General features: G+C 36.8%; 1 protein-coding gene across 1 annotated transcript in view; it reads right to left on the bottom strand.

Annotated features, from left to right (window-relative positions):
• The window catches only part of CDC73 (cell division cycle 73), a 108834-nt gene that overhangs the window by 11408 nt on the left and 75531 nt on the right, over window positions 1-21895 (bottom strand). The window contains exons 11-13 of the mRNA XM_064454740.1: window positions 6280-6337; window positions 3228-3263; window positions 2769-2856 (exon numbers count right to left, since the gene is read on the bottom strand). Of these exons, the coding sequence (XP_064310810.1) occupies window positions 2769-2856; window positions 3228-3263; window positions 6280-6337 (182 nt within the window). The remainder of the gene's footprint in view (window positions 1-2768; window positions 2857-3227; window positions 3264-6279; window positions 6338-21895) is intronic.

Here is a 21895-nt window from a genome sequence, read left to right as displayed (position 1 = left end):
GTAAGATACTATCCACTGAACTGCCAGAGCCGCTCATGCCTATGCTCTAAACTCGCATCAATTTCCAGCATTGACTTTAAAACTCTTTCACTGAGTTCAGGTCAGCACTTTCTGGCATACTGAAAAATGCATGAACAGAGAATAAGGCAACTCTGTTGCTGGACAGTAACCGAGATCACTGCAATATACATTTGATTGTGTTTAGAACTGGAGACTTATTTTTACAACCCCCTCAATATTTTTGTTAGATTGCAGTATCAAAAGCTTCATACACCTATTTTTGCAAGAGAACAAAGCTTTGTTTGTAATACATTATCCCTGAATCTTTCACATGCTTTGCTCAATATCAAAGCAGGATAAATCTCACTGAGTTGCCTGGCCACATATGGTGAAACATACCATGAATAAAAGCATCATCATAATAAAAACACATAATCATCTAATCATTTACACCTGCCTGATAAAATACCTGCCTTGCTTTTGTTCCATGTGAAGCAGAGGCATTGCCTCCAAAAAAGCTTAACTTCAGATATTCCCAAATACTTAGTCTGGAAAGCCAGATTTTACACAATAATTATGATATCCAGTGTTGCATTCAGGTAAGTGAATAACAATAAAGTACTATATGAACTACTTTTAAAGAAGCCTCACAATATGAAGTATTGCAGTTCTGATTTTAAATGAAATGATATCTTTTTAATAATTTAGGCACTTTTGTACTTGGCTCCTTAGAAAAATAACCTTTCAAAAAAGGTTATCATGAACATTTGCATATTATACAGCTTGTGAATTATATATGTTACTATATATATATCGAAATGTCCCCCTACAAAATCTAAGTTGCAACCAATATATCCAACAGACAAATGAGGTAACTTAAAAAAATCCTAAACCAGTAACATGCTTCTGGTTTATCATTATATATAATTTCATTCTACTCATGATAGCTTCCCTGCTTTCCATATTCTCTACCTCAATAGAGAGCATAACATTAGTGATGAATTAAACATGCTAAGCATCATACAAATGTCAACCCAATTTGGCAAGGAAAAAAACCAACACACTCCAGAACTATGAAAAGGGTTACTAAAAATGTAGGTGTAGTTACTGAGTTTCTTTCAGTCCTTCACAATTGAATTTAATGCCTACCACAGTACTGGAAAAAGACTGTCCTGTTTATTTCACAACAAACACACTAAAATATTTCCCAATGATACCGCAGTTACTTTTTCTCATATCCAAAGTGACAATGTGTTGCAGTCCAGTTACTTAGAAAAAAAAAATCCAGCATCCTAGACAAAAAGTATTGTAAAAGACAGGGGTTCCCAGCTATGACTGTTAAGATTTGGTTTTACATCGTCTGATCTCTAACTATAATTTCAGCTGTGTTCCTTATTTCGTTTTAAGAAATAATTGCATAGAGGGTATCCTAAAAGTTGGTTTTAGTTATGAAACCCAAATACTCGCTCTTTCTTACTACACACTTGACAGAAGTGTGCTGCCTCAGGTATCAGGCATGGAAGAAAGTTGCCCTGTAAACAGCCCACGTCACACGTGTATCACAGCTTCCATACCCCAACTGTCCTGGGGGGCATCATTCTCCCAGGATTCTCCCACATTTCTTAGCAGTCTCGCCCACAATGGCTCTTACTCCTCCAGCTCCAAAAATCACCTCCCCTTGTGCTATATTGTATCTCCTCTGACAACTAATACAAACAGGCTGATTACCTCTAGAACTACAAGAAATTCAATTCCGCCTGCATCTTCCTCAGCTGGGGTAAGGGCCACTAATTTCTTTTCTATCTGGACAATATTTCTTCATTCAAAAACTTGTGGTGATGACAAGTGCCTTCCAAATATCTACTCTTCTGTCAAATTTAGCTTGAAGTGGGGAGTGAGTTAAAGGCGGCAGTGACTAAGAGGCAGAAATCAGTCTTTTGTTGGAAAGCCATCACATATCTATCAATCACACTCTACATCAAGGCTAGTTCTACATTCTGCATACCTGAACAGTAAAAACAATCCCTGCAGCCATTCCTAAACAAACTACTTCAATAAATTTGAATGCAAAAAAATACAGGTCAGGTGGCATATTTTCTAGAAAAGTGCTAGAACTGTCATGGCTAAATTAATATTTTGCTCTTCTGAATTCTGCTATTGCACTTCTGATTCATTATCATACCCTGCTTCTTTGCTTTGTCTTTCATACTTGTTAACTACATAAGTGGCCTCCTTTGACCCCATAAAGTTAATTTAATTTTTTTCTGGATCATGTTCTTTGTACTCTAATGATCAGCCTCCTCTTGGGGCAGGTCTTGAGAGCTTAACTGTACCTCTACCCCAGTGGAGCTGCACACAGCGCAAGCCTCCTAGCACAGATATACAGTGGTCATTCCCGGAAATCTTTTCTGATTGCCCTTGCTCATCTTCTCTAAGCCTTCTTCCATTGTAAGGGTTCATTGAATCCGTTACACATGTGCGCATGTGTGTTATAAAATAAAACTACTACAGACATTAGAAATGGTATCGTGAGACTTTCTTAATCTGCCCATTTCGCCCCCAGGTCAAAACTGTGCAAACACTCTGAAAACAAGTTTTTGCCTTTGTCCTACTATTGAAGAGGCATTAATTTTTTTTATACTCTGGTCTGTAAAACTAGCTTGTTAAAAGACAGCAGATACTCCTTGCTTAATTACTAATTTGGTACTGGTATACCTTTATATCTGAAAACAGGTTTTTTATACAGTATGTTCTAATCAGTTACTTACTTCAGATCTTGCAGAAGGTCCTTTGCATTAAGCATCGTTATTAAAGAGGTCGTGGCTGCTGGAATAATGATTATGGGAGTTCGAGATCCTGTAGAGATAATAAGGTTACATTTGCCTTTGTTGTTGTTATGCTTTTGGTTGGTTCCCCCTGCCCTGCTCTTTTCATTAAAGGAACTGTACATAAAAACAAAACTCTTGCTTAACAGATCAAAATCATGGAAAAGTATTCAAGGAAAATTGTAGTGAGTGTAATGAATAAATTGAAAGTTTTCATTCATCAGAAAAAGTATACCCCTATATCATGAGTTTCTAAATATGGGTAGGACGCATATTTAACCAACCAGAATGCTGTCTGCATTCCACTGCTTGTTTATATTGCTGCTTGTGGTTCCAGCAAAAGATAGAGCGTGCACAATTCACACAAAAATGAAAAGGGTTGTGTAACTAAAATTGACTCACCTTTTTTCTGGTTTGGAGGTGGTCTTGCCTGAGAAACTGAGAAAAAACACAAAATATGGCAGAATGACTAATACATAAATACAAATGTTGTAAAGCAACATTTCAATGGTTTTAGTTGCAAGAGTGAACAGAGAGGAGTCACTCTGTAGTCATTAGACCATTTCCACAGATGCAATACACAAAGTTGAAGATGGGATTTATAATTTGGGTCTCAGTATTCAGAAGACAAATAGCTTTTGACTGAAACAGATGTTGGAAGAGTTGAGTCAATCTCTCCTAATTTTACTGAAACTAGTCATCCCTCTCCATCCTCCTCAAAAGGTCAGGGCACAATAGCATTGATAAAAATTGCCAGCAATCTTGAAAAAAGCTGCTTGTAGATCTTAAGTTCAATAGTGCTGAACCAACAGGAAGATTGTTTCACAACAAACTGATCTTTACAGACGCACACCTTTTCATTAGTAGTTATTATTGTACATGCTATCTGCAGGATTTAGCTATCCCTAACAGATATAGAACTGTCAACAATCAAAATCTGAATTTCAGGCTTACTCAAGTTAATTTTGGATTGTACTTTGCGTTACAGGAGCTTTTTGGGTGCCAAAACCAATGAAACTTGACAGATACAGTAGCACTCAAGAGGGGGGGGGGGGGGGGAAACAGAACAACACACACACCACAAAAAACCCCAACAACCAAACTCCACACCACCAAACAAAACCACACAAACAATACTGGCCAGATAGGAATCAAAGAATTCCCTCTCCCCAGCACCCCCCCAAAATGCTTCCACTTCAGTCTTCCAAGTTGTATCTCCCATATTGAAGAGGTTACATCAGTCTAAAGTTGGAAAAGGGTATGTGTTTCTTCACTTTGGTGCTGTTACTGAATAACTTGACTCCTCCAAATAAACCTTTCAGAGTTTGGTTTTCACGAGTCCTAACTTAAGGAAAGAACTGGTGTGCTTGATAATTATCATCATACATGTTTATCCTAATTCACAAAACCAAAAAATGGTGAATAGCAGAAAGACTGATGCAGACTAGCTCAAGTCTCAACTGCTACTATGCCTGACAAATGTCATTAATTGACTTCCAATGTCATAGCACCAACTTGCTCATGTTTATTTACAACCATTTCAGAAACTGCCTAGAACGCTATAAATATTCACAACACATAGTTGCCATTGTTGAAATATTGAGACCATATCCATAATTATCCTGACACTGTCAAATACACAGATATAATTGGTGACACTATATTGAACTACATGAACTTTACCTACCCAATGATTTTTTTAAATTTATTTTAACAAGTTCCTGAAATATATGAGCAGCATCAACTGTCACCCTCCCCCACCCCCACCAAAAAAAAAGGCAGGGAGAGCATCTGTAAGAAATCTGATAGCTTTACAAAGATAGGTTAGTAGAAAAGTAGGTACCACAGAAAGGTGCAGGAAAAAAAAAATCTTAAATTAAAAGCACATCTCGGATATTTTTTCAAATCAGTATTACACAACTGTTTTGTCCAATTCAACTAACACTTCTTATATGCAAGCAGCATCCTCCGGGAAATTGCACGTTTTAAATACTTTGACCATTAAGAACAGTACAACCAATTCTTTAAGATTTCCAAACCCCAAAATATCCTAGAAGAGGAAGACAGACTTTTTTTTTTTAATGAAGCAGTATCTTCAGATAGTCTTCAGACTATACCCCTCTTTATTCTCTCTTCAACTTACAATACAGAAGCAAGATAATGGATTAGGCTGGCCTTAGTGAAGGACAGTATCAGTATAACCTCTGTAATATAGAAAAAAAATACACTTCTGCCAGTTAATGCTCATGAAGTCACAGCCAGCAGCAGGGTCCTGTGACAACTCAGTCAGATTTCTGCTCTTGCCACTTCTACCCTTTTCATACTGCTGTCTGTCAAGTCCATTTGCATTATTATGCTTAACAGGGCTAGTGACCTTTCTAGTACCAAAATAACCAAACAGAAGAATCTGTGCATAAAAGCATTTACGTATGCTGAGAATATTCAATAACAGATTAGATTTTACGGGCAGAATCATTTTTACAATATTAAGTCTTAGTATTAAATCCCACTAATAAACCTCAAGGAATTAGCAGAGGCAAACACTGAAAACATTTAGTAATCTCAACAAGAATACACAGTACTCCAGCAGTACTTCTAGAAAAAGTATATTAATTTTAAAAGGTAGCTTTGTTTCCACCCCCCCAAAATGTTCCTTTCTTAATACCTTCATGACAACAATAACCATCATCCTGCTCTTAAATTACACCTTTCACTTGAGACTTTCTTCCACCAAACCAGAAATTCTCATAGTGTATAAACGAGGTGCGGATATGCACACAGCTATTTGGTGACACTGATCCCCTCATACGCTGTCTGTACCCTTCCACTCTTCTAAAAACTCTAAGGGTTTCTCATTAAAACAAAACAAAGTACTTAATCGTTCTATCTCTGAATCTCAATTTGAGATTCAATCTGGCATACAAAATGGACTTGGTGGCTAAAGTATACTAGCTGGGAATTAAAAAGCCAGTTTAGGATTCTGGCCCCACTACAAATACCTTAGGTACTAAGAAGAATGAAGAAGTAATAACAACACCTTCAGAGAAAGACTTATTTCTGATATATTAATAATAGAAGTAATAATGAAATTATTTTCAAGATTAGCTTTTCTATTTAGGTTGTTACTCCTTAGAGTATTAACCAGCTCTTATTATATACTTGAGCTGGCATTAGTGAACTACCAAGCCAACAACCAACAAGTTTCTCGCTTTTTAATTTCACTAGCGCATCCTTTCAGGGGGCTAATTGGGCGACACACTGAAGAGAATGAACCCAAGCCCCATGGTATAACATTAACTAAAAAGTTAAGTGTTATATCCAACACATATACAGTTAAAGGCCACAAATAAACGACCCCCACTTCATTCTTCAGCTAACTAGTGTTTTAAATAATACCCCTTTGAAACTCATACTTATTTGGAACAAAAGCATAGATGACAGTAGGCTACCTTACCTGGTCGTGGTACAGGCTGTGCTGCTGGAGTTTGTGTTTTTCGAGCAGAAGCACCTTCCTTTTAAAAGACAGAAGAGGTAACATTAACAGCTGGCCTTCTTGTCAGGTACATGGGTGTTTTAAATGAACACAGAGCTACAGAGGATATCATGAAAATGAAGGCAATATGTTTCCATTAAAGAGAAGAAAGAAAACGGTGAAATTACTCAAAACTCTGTAGGTTCTGTTTTAGACTTGGGGAGGTCAGACAACCTCATAAGCTTTTACAGGTTTACATTTTAACTATCAAATGCCTATCAGAAATGTTTTTCTATATTCAGAGAAACCTTTCCTATCTATAGCATTATCTCATTTTACCTATGATCACTTTCACCAAGGGTTAATATCATAAGTGTAAGCAACTGGCTAAAAAAATTTCAAAACAAGATCTGCTTATGCTCTGGATTGAAAACTAGGACCAAGAAATTGCAAAGCATTCCTGCCTTGAAGAGTTCTAGTGCCCAGAAATAGCGCACTCATGATACTTAATTCTGCTCATGCCTTATCCAATTACCTTAATGCAACAAACAAAAGACCTGCACTACTATTTATTCTTGTTAACTCTGCAGAGTCAACACACCACATAAGAGAACAGTGAGGTCACACATATGGTTCCAAAGCCACGTTAAATTCCTGTAAGAGCAAATTCTCTTCTCAGTTACTTCTGCGAAACCTCACTGAACAAAACATATTACTAACAATATTACTAACACTGTAAAAAAACCCTGCTATTTTCAATTTGCAAGGCTGCAGAAAACCTTTTAACAGGAAACCATGAAATTTATCTGAAAATTACTTAAGCACTATGTGAAGTGTATCCTTCAACTGTGAAGCACTCAGAAAGGTCAGAGATCCCACCCTGGGAAAACCTGTTGGAAAGGACTCCAGTATAGTATTATCACATTTGTATGTCCTTGCATAAATAACATGTTCTGTAATTCAAAATAAAAAACACTAATGAGCAGGGGACTACGCCCAAGCAGCCTCAAGTTCCATGATTTAAATAACACTTAAAGAAACTGATTTTAAATTTCCACCATGAAAGTTAGAACTCTGCTTTCATCTCAAGAACTGTGAAGTAGAAATAGAAGAGATCACTTGACAAGGCCTTAGAAACACAAATTTACTCAAAACACTTCTTCCCTGAGCTTTAGTCAAAGCCATTCTTGATTAGTCACAATAGGCTGGAGCTGACATTTCGAACAGCATGCAGCTTTTGTAACTTTGACAGTCAGCAACCTCCTATTAATCTTCAGTATAAGGATTTAACCACCCCCCATTGCAAGAAACGGATATAACGCGAATTTTGCTGTATTCTTTTCTGCTTATTGAAATACCAACGTCTATGTAGGGCACTTATTTTAAGACTTACTTTTTTAGTACCTGAGAAAAGGTGTTTTTGCCAATGTCCTTTCACAATAATTACTCAGCAAATGGTAAAAATCAGAATACCACACTCAAAAGGAAGAGCAGCAGGAAAGGCTGACTACCTTTGAGAGAAGCCTTGTGACTGACAAAGAGCAGTGATTTGAAACATCACCACCTTTCTTTTCACTGAGAAAGTGGAAATAAAACGTTTTGCATCTGCTTCTATGGAAAAATGTCATTTTTCTGTGTGAAAAGGCTGTTCCTGTGGTGCACTAATTATACATATTGAAGAAATACCAAGAATACTCCCATAACATTCCCTTAAATTCAAAGCACTTTATGAAATGGAAAAAAACCATCAAGCTAAAGAAACGTCACTTCCTGCTATGCTAAGTTTCTAAATCCAATTCAGTTTCCTTGGATGCTTAACTATTACCATCTGCATTCCTCTTTCCTCCCCTACAGAATCAGTAATGCAACTTCTCATCCTCCCCTGCCACTTACTCAGTGCCTCCCACATCTTAAACAAACCCTGCAGGACCTACGGCAGCTGCAGCGAACGGAAGGAAACAGGAGCTGCTTCAGAGATTCTGGAGTTTTTCTGCAGCCTTGGAAAGAATTACACCCAAATTATAATCAAAGCCTTGCTTTGGTTTCCATATAACTTGTGGTTGTGATTTCTCTCTTCACCAAGACATCCACAAATCACCAGGATATACCTAGAATCAGGCTTAAAATAATTGGCAGATGATCTATTTGGGAGTTTTATCATACTTTGAACTGTCTTCTCTAAAGTGATTAGTGGGAAACTTAGTGCAGGAGCCTAAAACGAAAAGGCAGGGCTTTGAGAACATTGTAACTGAAATAAACCCACCAACCCCAAAACAACGGAAACATGTTGAAACAAAATCACATTAAAATATCTGATTAATGGTAGGAAATGAATTCATTTAAATTAGTAGATACAGAAGACATCTACGGCTTCCATACCTACGACCTTTTTATTAGTAAAAACAGCTTCTGTAAATCAGTAAATGACGAAGGTCACAGCTAAATCACTGCCTTAGACTGGGATAATTTCATGGATGAAACTCGCAACTCCTGATATTCTGCTGTCTTAGCACAGAAGCTCATTTATCACCTACTGAAGGCATAACATCCATCCTTCGTAACTGATATATATCTCTATGATTATCAGTGACCTAATCACCACTTCCTATTATGTAAAAACTGCAGACAATGTAGCAAAAGAAGCTTGATCAATATTTCAACCCCACATTTTTTAAATGGTTTGTAGGGAGAACAGCATACTATTAAGATGAGGAAGAAACAAAGGTACAGACCAGCGACGGTTGACAAGATACACTAAGTGGAGAAGAAAACCTGCTTTCAGTAAGGAAGTCATTAGCAGGATAGTTTTGCTAACATGCTGAGTTTAGGTACAAAATTAATGCTTTTCAAAAGCATTCAGATAGAGGCATAAGTTTTTCGCATGACAATGCACTAATTTATGATACAAGCTCTGTTTACAAGGCAGGTATAGCCACAGAGAACGACGTGCTAGGATCTTTCCCAGAGAAAATAAAAATTAAGTTGATGGAGTAAACTTCATTGTTGCTTCATTCAACCACACAAGGTAAGCGGTGATGGTAATTTATGGCCTGTTAGCTGCTCAGAGGCAATTTCTTGTTTGTATGCTCTAGCGCCATGTAAAGACAGTAGCTTCCTTCTCGGTAAGCACACAGCAAGATATTTCAAATCATCTAATGTGAAGTGTTTAATGTAAGAGTGACTCTTAAGTAACTACCACTCTGCAAATTCGAACTCCAGTTAGGGGAGCTTTTGTTTGTGCAGCTGTACCCTAAGCATCAGAAGCAGCAGAAATCACTGTTTAGCTATTTAAAGAACACTCATTTCCTCAAAGTTTCTGAACACTTAACAGTCTTGCTCAAAGATGACATACCTAATTCTTATGCATAAGCTGTTTGAGACTGTTAAGGAGTATATTATGAATATTCATAAGTTGAAACTAATTTAGTAGCAAACCCATGTAATTTGAAAAATACAAATAATCTTTAAGACAACCACTTAACATTGTATTTTAATCAAAAAAATTACTTGGTTTAGTTGTGTTAATTCACCACAGAAGGTTATATATAGTTTACTTATGATTTACATTAAATGTATGAGTATTTAACCATCCAGAAGCAACACCCTGACATAGAATGAAATCAGGAAAACAGACACCAAAAGCTCCATCTTTCCTGGATTTCGCTGCATGTTTACAGATACACAATTCTATACCTTTCAGTGGAATTCATTCCATTTCAGTACTAATGTTTCCTGTCACATTAGACGTTTACACAATGTCTGCTCAATAACTGGTTTTTAATTTTAGTGTATTTAGCACTCTGTTTAGCACTGTCCTACCTAAAAATATTCGGTTTGCAAACCAATGCATGAATGAAAACAGGTTAGTACATATGAAAAAAAAATCCAGATTCCCACTTATAGTCAAACACGGAAGGAAAAAAAGCCTCACACCCTGAAGAACGACTGACCTCCACTATTATTGTATGCCCTGGTAACGAAGCTTTTAGCATGTTCTTTTCTTCCCTCATTCCTTCATAAAATTTCTATGTTTGTCTTACAAATTCAGACACTGCTATATGCTCTCTTAAGTTTTGTGGAAGTAAACTATGTTTACAATAACAAGAAGCTTTAGGTCTATTGCTTCAAGTCCCTTAAATTTGTACATTTTGTATACAGCTTGCTTCACACCTTTCCTTTCACATGTGCATTCATTTTCCTTCCCTGCTTCTACATTATACAGGCAAGCTGCAATGTATTATGAAGATGCAAATTGTTTTGGACAGATTTTTACCACACTTGTCAGTCCTCCCATATATTGCATCCTCAGTCCCTTTTAATGTGAAAAGTTCAACAATTTAAGAAGAATCTGTTTCTTGCAGTAGTAAATAAAATATTCCATTTACTCAAACATCAAAAATTATCTAAGAAAAAAAAGCAAACTATGGTCAATCCATAGCTGTATTTAGTTACCCAGCAGTGAGTGTTGTTTTGTTTCTGGTTTGTTTGGTGTGGGTTTGTTTTGTTTTGTTGGGTTTTTTTTAAACAGCTTTTAAAACCTTCTGCAGTGTTTGTTGACCTTTTAATTAAAAAGAAATTTATATTTTAGATAACTAGGACTTTTCTGAAGTCTAAATGAACACTAATACCCACAGTGAAGTTACTTTCATTCATTTCTCAATAGGAATCAGAAATTGCCTGAACGTAACTCATTCTAAATTTTAGCAAATGAACCCTCATGTTTTAAGCAATAAAACATGTTATGCTGATAGAAGTTTCTTTGGAGGCAGGTTTCAGATATACCCAAAGCACAAAAAAAGCTATTAGAAGTTTCTTATTGTGGTTTAACAAGGTACAAATAATGGAAAGGAAAACCTCAAACTGTTTCATTGCACATTCACTATCCCAATTGGTTTCTATAGAGATCCATAGAGTCTGTAATATTTTGACCTTTAAAAACATTAGAGGCAACAGATAGAATTGACAATTTGATGCCATCTTGTGGCTTTTTTAATTTCACAAATTTAATTTCTGTCTTGCTCCTTTATAATCTCTAAATTAGTATAAGTTCTTTACCCAAAAATCTAAAAACTATTAGGTAACTTGCAAGCCTCTGCACAGAGGGTAGTACAAGTAAAAAGTAACATTTGATTCTGTGAGAAGGATTAGCAACTGCTTGCATATAAAACATAAAGCAGCTTTCGGCTTCACCATCCATGACGGAAGACAATTCAACCAAAGACTGTTCTGTTCATGAAAATGAACGTAGCAAAACTGCAACACGTGGATCACAAATGAGAAAGAAAATAAAAACATGTAGATGGTAAGCCTGTATAATTAAGAACAGACTTCAATTTATCTATTCAATTTAGGGCAGAAGGGACTGTAAGAACTCATTTTAATTACCAGCAAGTATACTATCATTGCCTGAGTGATTTAAAGTATTGAATCTTGAAGATTCTAGTAAAGCCAACCTAAAGAACTATGGCAAAATCTAGAAGAACTGCATAGTTAAAAAGAATATTATTTTTCTAGAAATTAAGTCCTGTATACAATAATGTGTGACAGACAGCCAGAACAATGGGATAACTGCAAAAACAGGTATCTAACATCTGGTCCAGATGCCCTACTTTAAGCTAGGTAGAAACATCTATCTATTTCATATAAATAGCTTAGATTCTGAAAACACAGGGCTTTGTTCTAAAAATTTAAACCCCTTAAAAGCCTTGGGGGAACGAGGGGAAAAATATTCCAAAGGACCAAGCAAAACAATCCAACTGAGCTGCTCTGCCTCTGCAGTCCTCCTAATAGTTCTCTAACTTCTGCTCATATCAAGAAAATTTTAATATTTTAACTAGCATTTCCCATCATCATTTTACTTACACATGAAGCTGGTATAGCTTATATACAGACACAAAGCTGCATATGCAGTCCCCCCCAACCAGATACTTAAATAATAAATTGCAAGCTTAAGTGCCTTCCTAATTTTAAACTATGCTGTAAAAAATAGAATTTGATAACAGAATCTTAACTATTGTGCAAATACAGCTAATATCACAGTCCTTGTAACTTCCATTGCTTGTAATATTAATGAAAAGGTCATTTCTGCTGTTTACATTGTTTCAACTTCCTCATAGTCTAGAAAAGAGAGTGGCAGTTTAAGCAGAATTAAAAATATTTTTATAGAATGAATTTTAAAAGGGGAAAGTTTACCATTATTTACCAAAGGCTTCAGATACCAACTGCCTAAGGAAAATAACACCACAGCTTCACTATTTCTTGCTTTGACAACTATAAAACTGATGTGACAAAAGGGGTTAGTAAAAGTTATATAACTCTCACTTACTTCAAAATACAAAATTGCTTATACTGAAGATCATGTCTCATCAAGCGCAGTTTAAAGACACATTCCTATGGAAGACTGCCAATCCTTAAATTTGGTTGCAAGAAAGAAAATTTGATGCCCATCTTCTTACAAAGATAAAGCAAATTTCATTATAGTTTTCAAAATACTGTTAAGGTTAGTACATACAAAAAACTTCAAAAGCGTAAGGAAGTTAGATATAGACAGTCTCTTCTGAATGAGCACAGCATTACAATGATGGAGGAGAGGGAGAAAGTAAAAGCAAGGAAAGGTGGCAGAAATAAAACTATGCTGATGGCATCAAAGGGCTAACAAATTTAGAAATACCAATACTTGTTCCACAGCATTCAAATTAAACTTTTCTTAACAAATCTGGTCCTTTATTAATCCATTATAGAATTAAAACTGACAGAATTGCTCAAATTCTGAAACACTGACACTGTAAAACATAATAAAGAACAGGACTGATGGGTTTTTTTCTGAAGCAGGTTAGGCCTGGAGATCAGTGTCATTGAAATACATGAAAAATACTGCCATTTCTTGTTTACTACAACCAGGTTAGAAGTTGTTCAGTTCAAACATGTAAAAATATGACTGAATTAACTAGACTGCTCACAGATAGCTTAGGCAATATTCTGGTTCTGCAAAGAAAATGGATCTAAGCAACAGAAATCACAACTGAAACTAAATGAATACTGTAGTGACTAGTAATCAACTAGGGACAAACCCATATAAATGTGCTAAAATAATACTAAAAATTATTGGAGATGCTTTTGGAAAGAGTTAATGAAAGGAACAATTACTGAGATGCCTTAAAACTTAAGCATTACCCTCGAAGTTAAGCTTTCAAAACATTCCTGAACAGTCTTCAAACAAGTGTACTAGAGCTCCTCCCATCTGTATCCTTGCCCAAAATATCAGTAAAATTAAGATCTGTGTCTTGAATTTACATCAGTCATGTAATTTTAAACTGTTGCTATTCAAGTAGCAATTTTGAGCTGAAGAGGAATGTTGGTGACAAATCCAGATTAAACATGTAAGCACTTCCATTTTCCTGGGGATAAGCTGTTTTCATCAAAAAGCAACTCTTAGTCCTGAGAAGAGAACTCCAGAGGCTCTGTTTGGTTGCTAGTGTTTTTTGTGTTGGGTTTTTTTTTTTCTAATAAAGGCCTGTCTACAATATACCTACCTATGTTTATTTAAATTAGTCATTCCCTTGAAATGTGCAAAAAGACAAAAAAACAGGTGTCATTAACACATTAGTTTTGCTTAAATTCTTTCCCTTTGGGTTAATTATCTGAGCAGGCCTCATGCATATTACTTGGCAATTGTTATGATTTTTGTTTGAGAAAAAAAGGATTATTTCATCTTTCTCAAAAGTCAGGTGCAAATGTCTATACACTACTGGTTTTCTCTACAGTAAAATCAGAACGTGCCACATGAATTCAATAGAAATGGAATTTGCATAATTGTGAATTTACTATGATTTGCTAATAGTTGAGTCTCCAACTTCATGCATTTATGAATCTCTAGTTTCGATATTACCTGTAACCGCAAGTATTAGCCACTCATATGAAGTGGTTTTTCCATCAGAAACATTACAGAATGTGGGGTTCAAAAAATTAATCTGCATAAAAGTACTGCTGACATGAAAATTCTAAACATAAGTAGAAAAGCACTGTTGTTTTTCTACCCAGATCTTGCTTTGGAAATGATGTTCAAGGGAACAGGCCTATGTACATTCAAGAAAACATTGCTCCGTACAGAGCAACATGAAGATCCCACTTACACCTGCATTCAGTGAGTGATAAATTTGCAGAGGAAACAGCTTAAAAGACCTCAAAAGGCTTCTTTGCAACTTCTGGAAAGACTCATGAAATGCTTTGTGTGAGAAGAATGTTTTCAAAAGCTCTGCAGGTGCCTAAATGAATACAGATGGATCTTTAACTTCTGCGTGAAAGTTTTTCCAATAAAACCAAACTGAACCAAGACCCAAGCAATTGATTAACTTTTTGTGATGCTGTTCAACATCTCAATGCAACTGGAACCGATGAGGCTTTTCCAGACTCCCCTTGGTTATACTGAACCCTGTTGCTAGAACAGGGGATGCTGTAGTATTAGAAACCCAATACATAGGAAGCTATTAAAGACCTCAGGTGGTTTTTTTTTGTGATTGCTTGTTCAACAAGTTATCCAGCACCACTGTTTCCAAGTTGTAATTCATCCTGTTGTGATCTTCTCCTTTTTATTCACTGAAAAAGAGTTTTAATATTATTCTTCTGTACCTTACCAGCTTTAGCAATCCCAGCACTATGGTTATACGTCACATTATGTTACAAAGAAACATAATTATCATGGATGTTCATGGCCAGCGAGATGAAAGCAATTTTCCAAATAATCACCTTAGAGGACTTAAAATATCAGGAGAAAATCCTGAAACTGTATTCCTTGAGGAGCCAATGCACAAAGCTGAACAGTGGAGTGATGAACTCTTCGCTGTTTGTGTTGCCTAGAAAACTAACTGCTGAGTTCAAAACCAGCATGAGCTTTTTCAGGATCAAAAGCTTTAGCTGCAGCTATAATAAATTGTAATAAACAAGCCAAGAGATAATAGGGCTTGAGCGATGACAGTGATGATTATAAGAATACAGACTATAGCCACTTTGAAATGGAAAGGGCTATTTTGAACTGTCACAGGCCAGGGAAAAGTCTAGAAAAATGTTCTAACTGCAGATTGTCTTGACACTCAAGGCTTTCTCCTTTACGAATAACAGCCAATCTACTATGCAAGTGCAGCTGCAAGAGTAGGTGGTTTTTTTAAACCACAAAAGGCGATGATCTTGAGGCCTGTTATAACTGGAACAGGCTGCTAGTAATACTAGAGTACAGACCCATGCAAACAGTTGAGTAATTCTGGTAATGAATTTATGCTATCTCAAATTTTCTTAACTTTTTTTATATTTCTCTGTGAGTTGTACGCTAAGACACCACAAGAGTGTCTTGCTGGACACCCACTTGCCGCACTGGCTACAGCAGTTAAGTGATACCAACTGTATGAATAGGAAATAAGAAGTACAACAAAAAGGAAAAAAAAATGTATATTTATACGAGTTACCTGTGCCATTTGCAAACAGAGTAGTAAGCCTCCACCATAATACTTATTTAAGGCCTCATATCAACAAACTGTCCATTGAGACAGAGCAGATTTACTATCTTGGGTGCTGATGATAAAAATATCAACAAAATATGATGACACAAGAGATATCTGTACAACAGCAGACAAGCAAGTTCAAAACAGAACAGTAATTAACTGCAAAAATTTCTGCGTTTAGTCCAGCATGAAAGTCTTATGATTTCTGAACTTGCATATGCTGCAGTTATCCACACACTGTAATCCCCTGAAACTAGGAATACTTCACATTTTAATCTGCTTACAAGATAACTAAAATACTATCTCTAAACAGTTGTCCTATCCCAGCTGCATAAATTCACAGGTTTGTTTTCAATTGTCATATTTAAAAAAAAAATTATACCAAAGAATGGAAATTAACCAAAGAAACACCATATTCACAAAAAAATCCCAGATTTTGTCCTGCTCTTACACTACAGATCTTACTGCTTTAACTCATTTAAAGAACAGACTGAAAGGAAGAAAATACATTGTGTACCATGAAGATGGGAAATGAATCAAATTGGGATGTAAGCGAAGTTTTTTGGTGGATGGCAGTGGGAGGATGATGGGTGAACAGATTTTTGTTTGCTTTTTAGCACTGTAGCTAAGCACCCTTGATCATCATGGCAGCAAAAGCATATCACTTCTCCATGGCAAGAATGCAAATTCAGTCATTTCCCCTTTCTCAAATGCCTGATTTAAACCTTACATTTACAGTTTGTACAAATCAGAAAAGCCCCTGTGAAATGTTTGCCAAGCAGTGTTGTTGTGGCGTAATCCAGCAGGCAGCTAAACACCACACAGCCATTCGCTCACTCTCCCCCTGCATGGGATGGGGGAGAGAACTGGGGGGGGGGGGATGCAAAATTTGTGGGTTGAAATATACACAGTTTAATAGGACAGAATAGGAAGGGGTGGTGGCAATAATAATAACAACATACAAAATAAGTGATGCACGATGCAATTGCTCATCACCTGCCAACCAATGCCCAGCCAGTCCCCGATCAACAATCGCTGCCCCCTGGCCAACTTCCCCCAGTTAATATACCGAGCGTGACATCATACGGGGTAGAATATCCCTTGGCCAGCTGGGGTCAGCTGTCCTGGCTGTGTCCCCTCCCAGCTTCTCACCGGCGGGGCATGGGAAGCTGAAAAGTCCTTAACTAGTGTAAGCACTACTTAGCAAGAACCTAAACATCAGGGTGTTACCAACATCATTCTCATCCTAAATCCAAAGCACAGCATTATACTAGGTAGCTGGTATCTATCCCAGCTGAAACCAGGACAACTATACATAAACGCAGCGATATTCAAGGTTAAAATGCATGGGAATAGCAACAAAAGCTTCAGATGAAGCTTTTTGCACTCATAGTGCCTCGAGCTGGGGAGATGGGACGGGATGTACTCACGTTACTGCCAGCCCGGATTTCTGTTCCCCATCTCCTTTCCTCGTGTGACAATGTAACAGTCTTTGTCAACAGGTTGATAATGTGTTCAGAGGAACTGACCTACACACTGTTTTTATCACCAGAAGCTGGGAAATCTAACACGTAACAATCTGCCCCCAAACACAAAGTTATTGGTCATCTTGCAAGTAAACTTCTATTTCACTAAAAATAACAAACCCAAGAGAAATCACCTATTTTGGACAGGCACAGAGTGCCTTGTATTTTCTACGTACGGGCTTGCTATACAGTGCCTTATGAACAAGCACTATTTTGAAAACTATTATGACAGGAGCTGACGTTTGATTACAATGTTTCTTTCTGCCTGGTGATTTCATACACTTCTATCAAGTAAAACAAAAGACTTCAGTAGATTTAACTTGAAAAAAGACTCATCTATTACTGGATCAAAATGTTGACATTCAGATTTCAACAAAATAGATCCTTGGAAACATTTTCCCCCATTTTAACCCAGGGCATATAGACAATTTTGGATACAAAAGAATATACACACAAAATTCAAGAACCAACCCAAGAAGCTCATAAGCAGGGTATTAATAGTGCCTCAATCTTCGTATTAAACTTGAGGAATTACCTAGCCTCTAGCTTCCCATGCTTTATATATTTAACAGAATAAAACATCATGGAAAAAAACTTCCAATCTTCAATATCCTCAAATGGCTGCTCCCACCACCAGTAGAAATCATTGGCACATCTTTCTCAGTGCAATATTCTGAGTCTGAGCATTTACAAAATTTATAGTAATAGCATCCCACTCATACCAGTCACAGGAGCTCTGACAAACTGTCTTCTAGACTACCTAGATCTTTTGCTTGGGCTGCATTATGCAAAAGTTTCACACACCCCATCATAATTAAACTTTAGGATAAAAATGCAGTATTTTTAGTACTGCTCTATGCAGTTTATGGTCCCGTACTCCAATTCTTTCTCCCTCCAGCTTTGCTAGTGAGATCCGTTGCACTAGATACTTTCATTGTAGAACTCTCATGCAAGAATTCTGTTTTAATTAATATACATTTTTATTTATAATTATGAAGGAGCACTGAAATTAGACCAAAATATTTATTATTTCCCACCCCCCACCTTCTTTCTTCAAGAAATTTCCACTCAGTGCAACTGGGTAACTCCAAGAGGCCTGAAGTTTTCCTCCCTAGGTATGGATGTATGCAGATTAAAAAGCTAAAATATTTTGCAGGAATCACTAATACGCAGCACTAAATCACACTACTGTACAAGTCAGCAGAATCAGCCTAGAAGCTGCCTGAACCCAAAATTCTGTATGTCCTAAATTAAGCCTTTATGCTTACCCAACAGATTACAAGATTTAAAAAACCCTAATAATCCCCTAAACACTATAACAAATTAAAACCTTCTGGTTTGTACCCAAAGAGCAAATAGACAATGTAGTGTTCAACTTTCAGTTGTCTTCATTTAATCATGTTCTAAAAGCCTGACTCTTCGACAGAAGTTATACAGCCTTTTGATAGGGCTGTTTTACTTCAGAAAAAAATAATGTATGTGAGTCAAGCAACAGAATCATAATATTAATCATCATATAACAAAGTCACCTGGGACAGAAGTATTTGTCACCTATCACAGATTCATGTTGAAGACAAACAGAATAACAGATACCATATTTTCATCATAGAAACAATGATTTCTACTTGTGTGCTTTTTGACAAATATTTAGGTTGAAAGAATTGCCTTCAAATTATTTTGCACGAGCATGCGTGCAAGAGAATTTCTGTAATATTACTACAATATTATATACCAAATAGATTGTGCAAACTGCTATTGGTATTTGTATCCTGAATTAATATATCATTCATACCACCCTGTCGTAGAATATAAAAGCTGATGATGTTATATGCCTAGATCAAAAAATAACTGTAATGGCAATAAATCATGCATTAAGTTAAAATACAGGAAGGATTCTGGCTGTATCAGACAAGAGGAATTTTTCCATTTGGCCTTCTGCCTCTACTTTCAGCTTCCTTTGGCATTATATCTGAATTCCCCATTATTCTTCTCTCTTTAGTAGAGAAGATTAAATTAAGCCCTTCTCAAAGCATTGAAGACAGCATTCAACTTTTATTTTTTCATTTTATACACAATCCCTATACTAGATAGTCTATCTCCAAGCTTCTGTCTATGCATTGTGAGATCTGGTTTATATTATGACTGCTCTTTGAAATGGCTATGGCACAGCAGTATTTTTGGTAGCGCAGAAATGCAGGCCAACTGACAAGGTCTCATTTGTACAGTCTGGAGCCACTCTATTCAAAGATGAAGACGGGATACGGGCCGTACAAAAAAGTCTACACATTTTAGGATCTTCCTATTACGCTATGACTTTTATAGAGTCTTCATCCATAACTGCAGAAAAAATCACCCCCTGACTAAACAAGCAGACTCGTAAGTGTATTTTAAAACGGGTTTTAGAAGTCTTCAAATGGCTACCCCTCTCTCTCTGTATATACGAGCCGCACCATGTGTATGTACACACACATAAAAGATAAATTTGTGTCTGTGAAGAACTTCGCACTGAATAAATGCCTAAGATGACAGACTACGCCAGTCAGCTCAGACACAGGTGAGGATCACTGCAACTATTATTTCTGCTACTCACATGTTAGCAAATACCAGTCATCCATAATGATCCTGTGGATTTCACAGTTTATCTGAAGGAAATCTGCCTTAAGCAGCATGACCTCTTCAGCTCTCCTTCAGCCCTCACATCTGTCCCGTTACTTCAAATAGTTGCTTTGCCTTTGAAAAGTCTACTGTCAGTGATAAAAAAAAATAAACAACTTTTTTTTCCTACAGCAATCTGTTGCAAAACAAGATCCCCTCACTGGAAAACTGAGCACTTAGGTGGCAGCAAATAAAAATGAGTAAGCCACTAAGAGCAGACTATGTTTTGGAATAGAGTTAGGCTTTCAATGCCAAGATCTCAATGAGGAAAAAAAACCCAAAGTGTAATAAGATTTTTCTGTTATGACACCCTGGAATTTTCTGTACATGCTTAGGAGGACTTCACAAGTCAAACAGATTCAATTTCACAGAAGCTCATCCAATAACTTCCTTGTCTTAATCTGGTGGTGCTCTACTTTCGTGAGAAAAACACCAAAACAAAATAGCAATGTCACCTTTTGAGAAAGGACAACACAGTAATTTTACATGTAGCTCAAAAGGCTGGTAATAAGCACGAAACCTCACACATTTCTATTATTCCTGTTCTTCTAAAGAGACATTTTGAAAATGTCTGAAAACCCAACTATTCACGAGCTTATGCCAGACTACATATTTCTTCCTCATTTCTCAGTTTCTACACTGTCATATTCTTGGGTAAATGAATATATGCATATTTTGAAGGAAGAGCAAAACCCCTTATGTTCTCAAACAGACATTTTTGTCACTGACTAGTGCCTAGTTTGAAGAAAAACATCTGGAAATTAGATAAAAATAATGACAAGGCACTACCAGTATGAATGCTGTTCTAAAAAAAACCCCAACTTATTACTGCCATCAGATCTTAATCAACTGGGATCAGATATTCTGTGTAGCACATTTTCCATTCGAGATGACAGAGATGCCTTAGATTTAGTGATTTCATTAGCTCAGGGCAGCTTCACACAAACACAGCTAGTTTACCTCCCAGGCCAGCAGGGCTTCAGAAACAGCACCACCACACAGCATGGAGCTACTATTTATAAATCTTGCAAGCATCTCATGTATGCTGCAGCATTGTTTCAAGAACAAGCAAGCAATTCTACACAGAGTCATCAGAGCTTATTAGCTCCAGCCACATGGGACCTGAACCGACTCCACCAGACCATTCAGAGTAGGCTGATGCATCTATTCCCTAATGGTCAACATTCCACAAGGCTTATTAGAGTGTGTGCATTATCATGTGAATACACAGATCCAATTTCAATCTGGCATTGGTCCCAACCAACCTGGTAGTGAGAGAAGTACAGCGATTCAAGAGACCTGCTCTAACTTTCCCTGCTGTATCCAGCGTTTCCCACATTACTGACATATTTCCTTACCCATTCCCTTCCCCCAGTGCACCTCAGATAAGTGAAAGTTAATTACACATAACCAAAAACACTCTTCTTGTCATTAGGCAAACACAGCATAAAAGTACAGATACTGGTGCAGAGTTTCAGACAGCACTGTGTAGAGTTAACTGTAAAAGAAAAAAAATAGCAAAAAGATTTTTTCACAGCAAAGAAATCTTCTCCATGAGGTGTCCTAGATTCTCAAGAAAAAAGGGGACTCCCTTTTTATATTGTATCCAGGCCTCATTAAATTAAGAAGGAAATTTTACAGTTTTTTTGCTTACCTAGTCATGCAATAGAAAGAAAATGACTGTTGTCTTTTTTGCACTATTATGCTTCTTACTGATATTAATGGAATTACAGGGCTTTTTGTAGTTGGCAAAATAAGTAACTCCAAGGAAAGCAGTAAGATGGAGATCCAAAGGTGCAAGGTGTGGGGGGGGTTGGAGGAGTAAGGTCAGGTTTGGCCTCTGGAAAGTTATTCCTTTTCTTCTGCAATGTAAATCTTAACATTTGCATGAGTAAAGCACAAATGTGCATTAGACAAAAATTA

This window comes from Phalacrocorax carbo, chromosome 6 (genome assembly GCF_963921805.1).
Source record: "Phalacrocorax carbo chromosome 6, bPhaCar2.1, whole genome shotgun sequence".
Classification (NCBI taxonomy): domain Eukaryota; kingdom Metazoa; phylum Chordata; class Aves; order Suliformes; family Phalacrocoracidae; genus Phalacrocorax; species Phalacrocorax carbo.
This window is presented reverse-complemented; position numbering and strand designations above follow the sequence as displayed.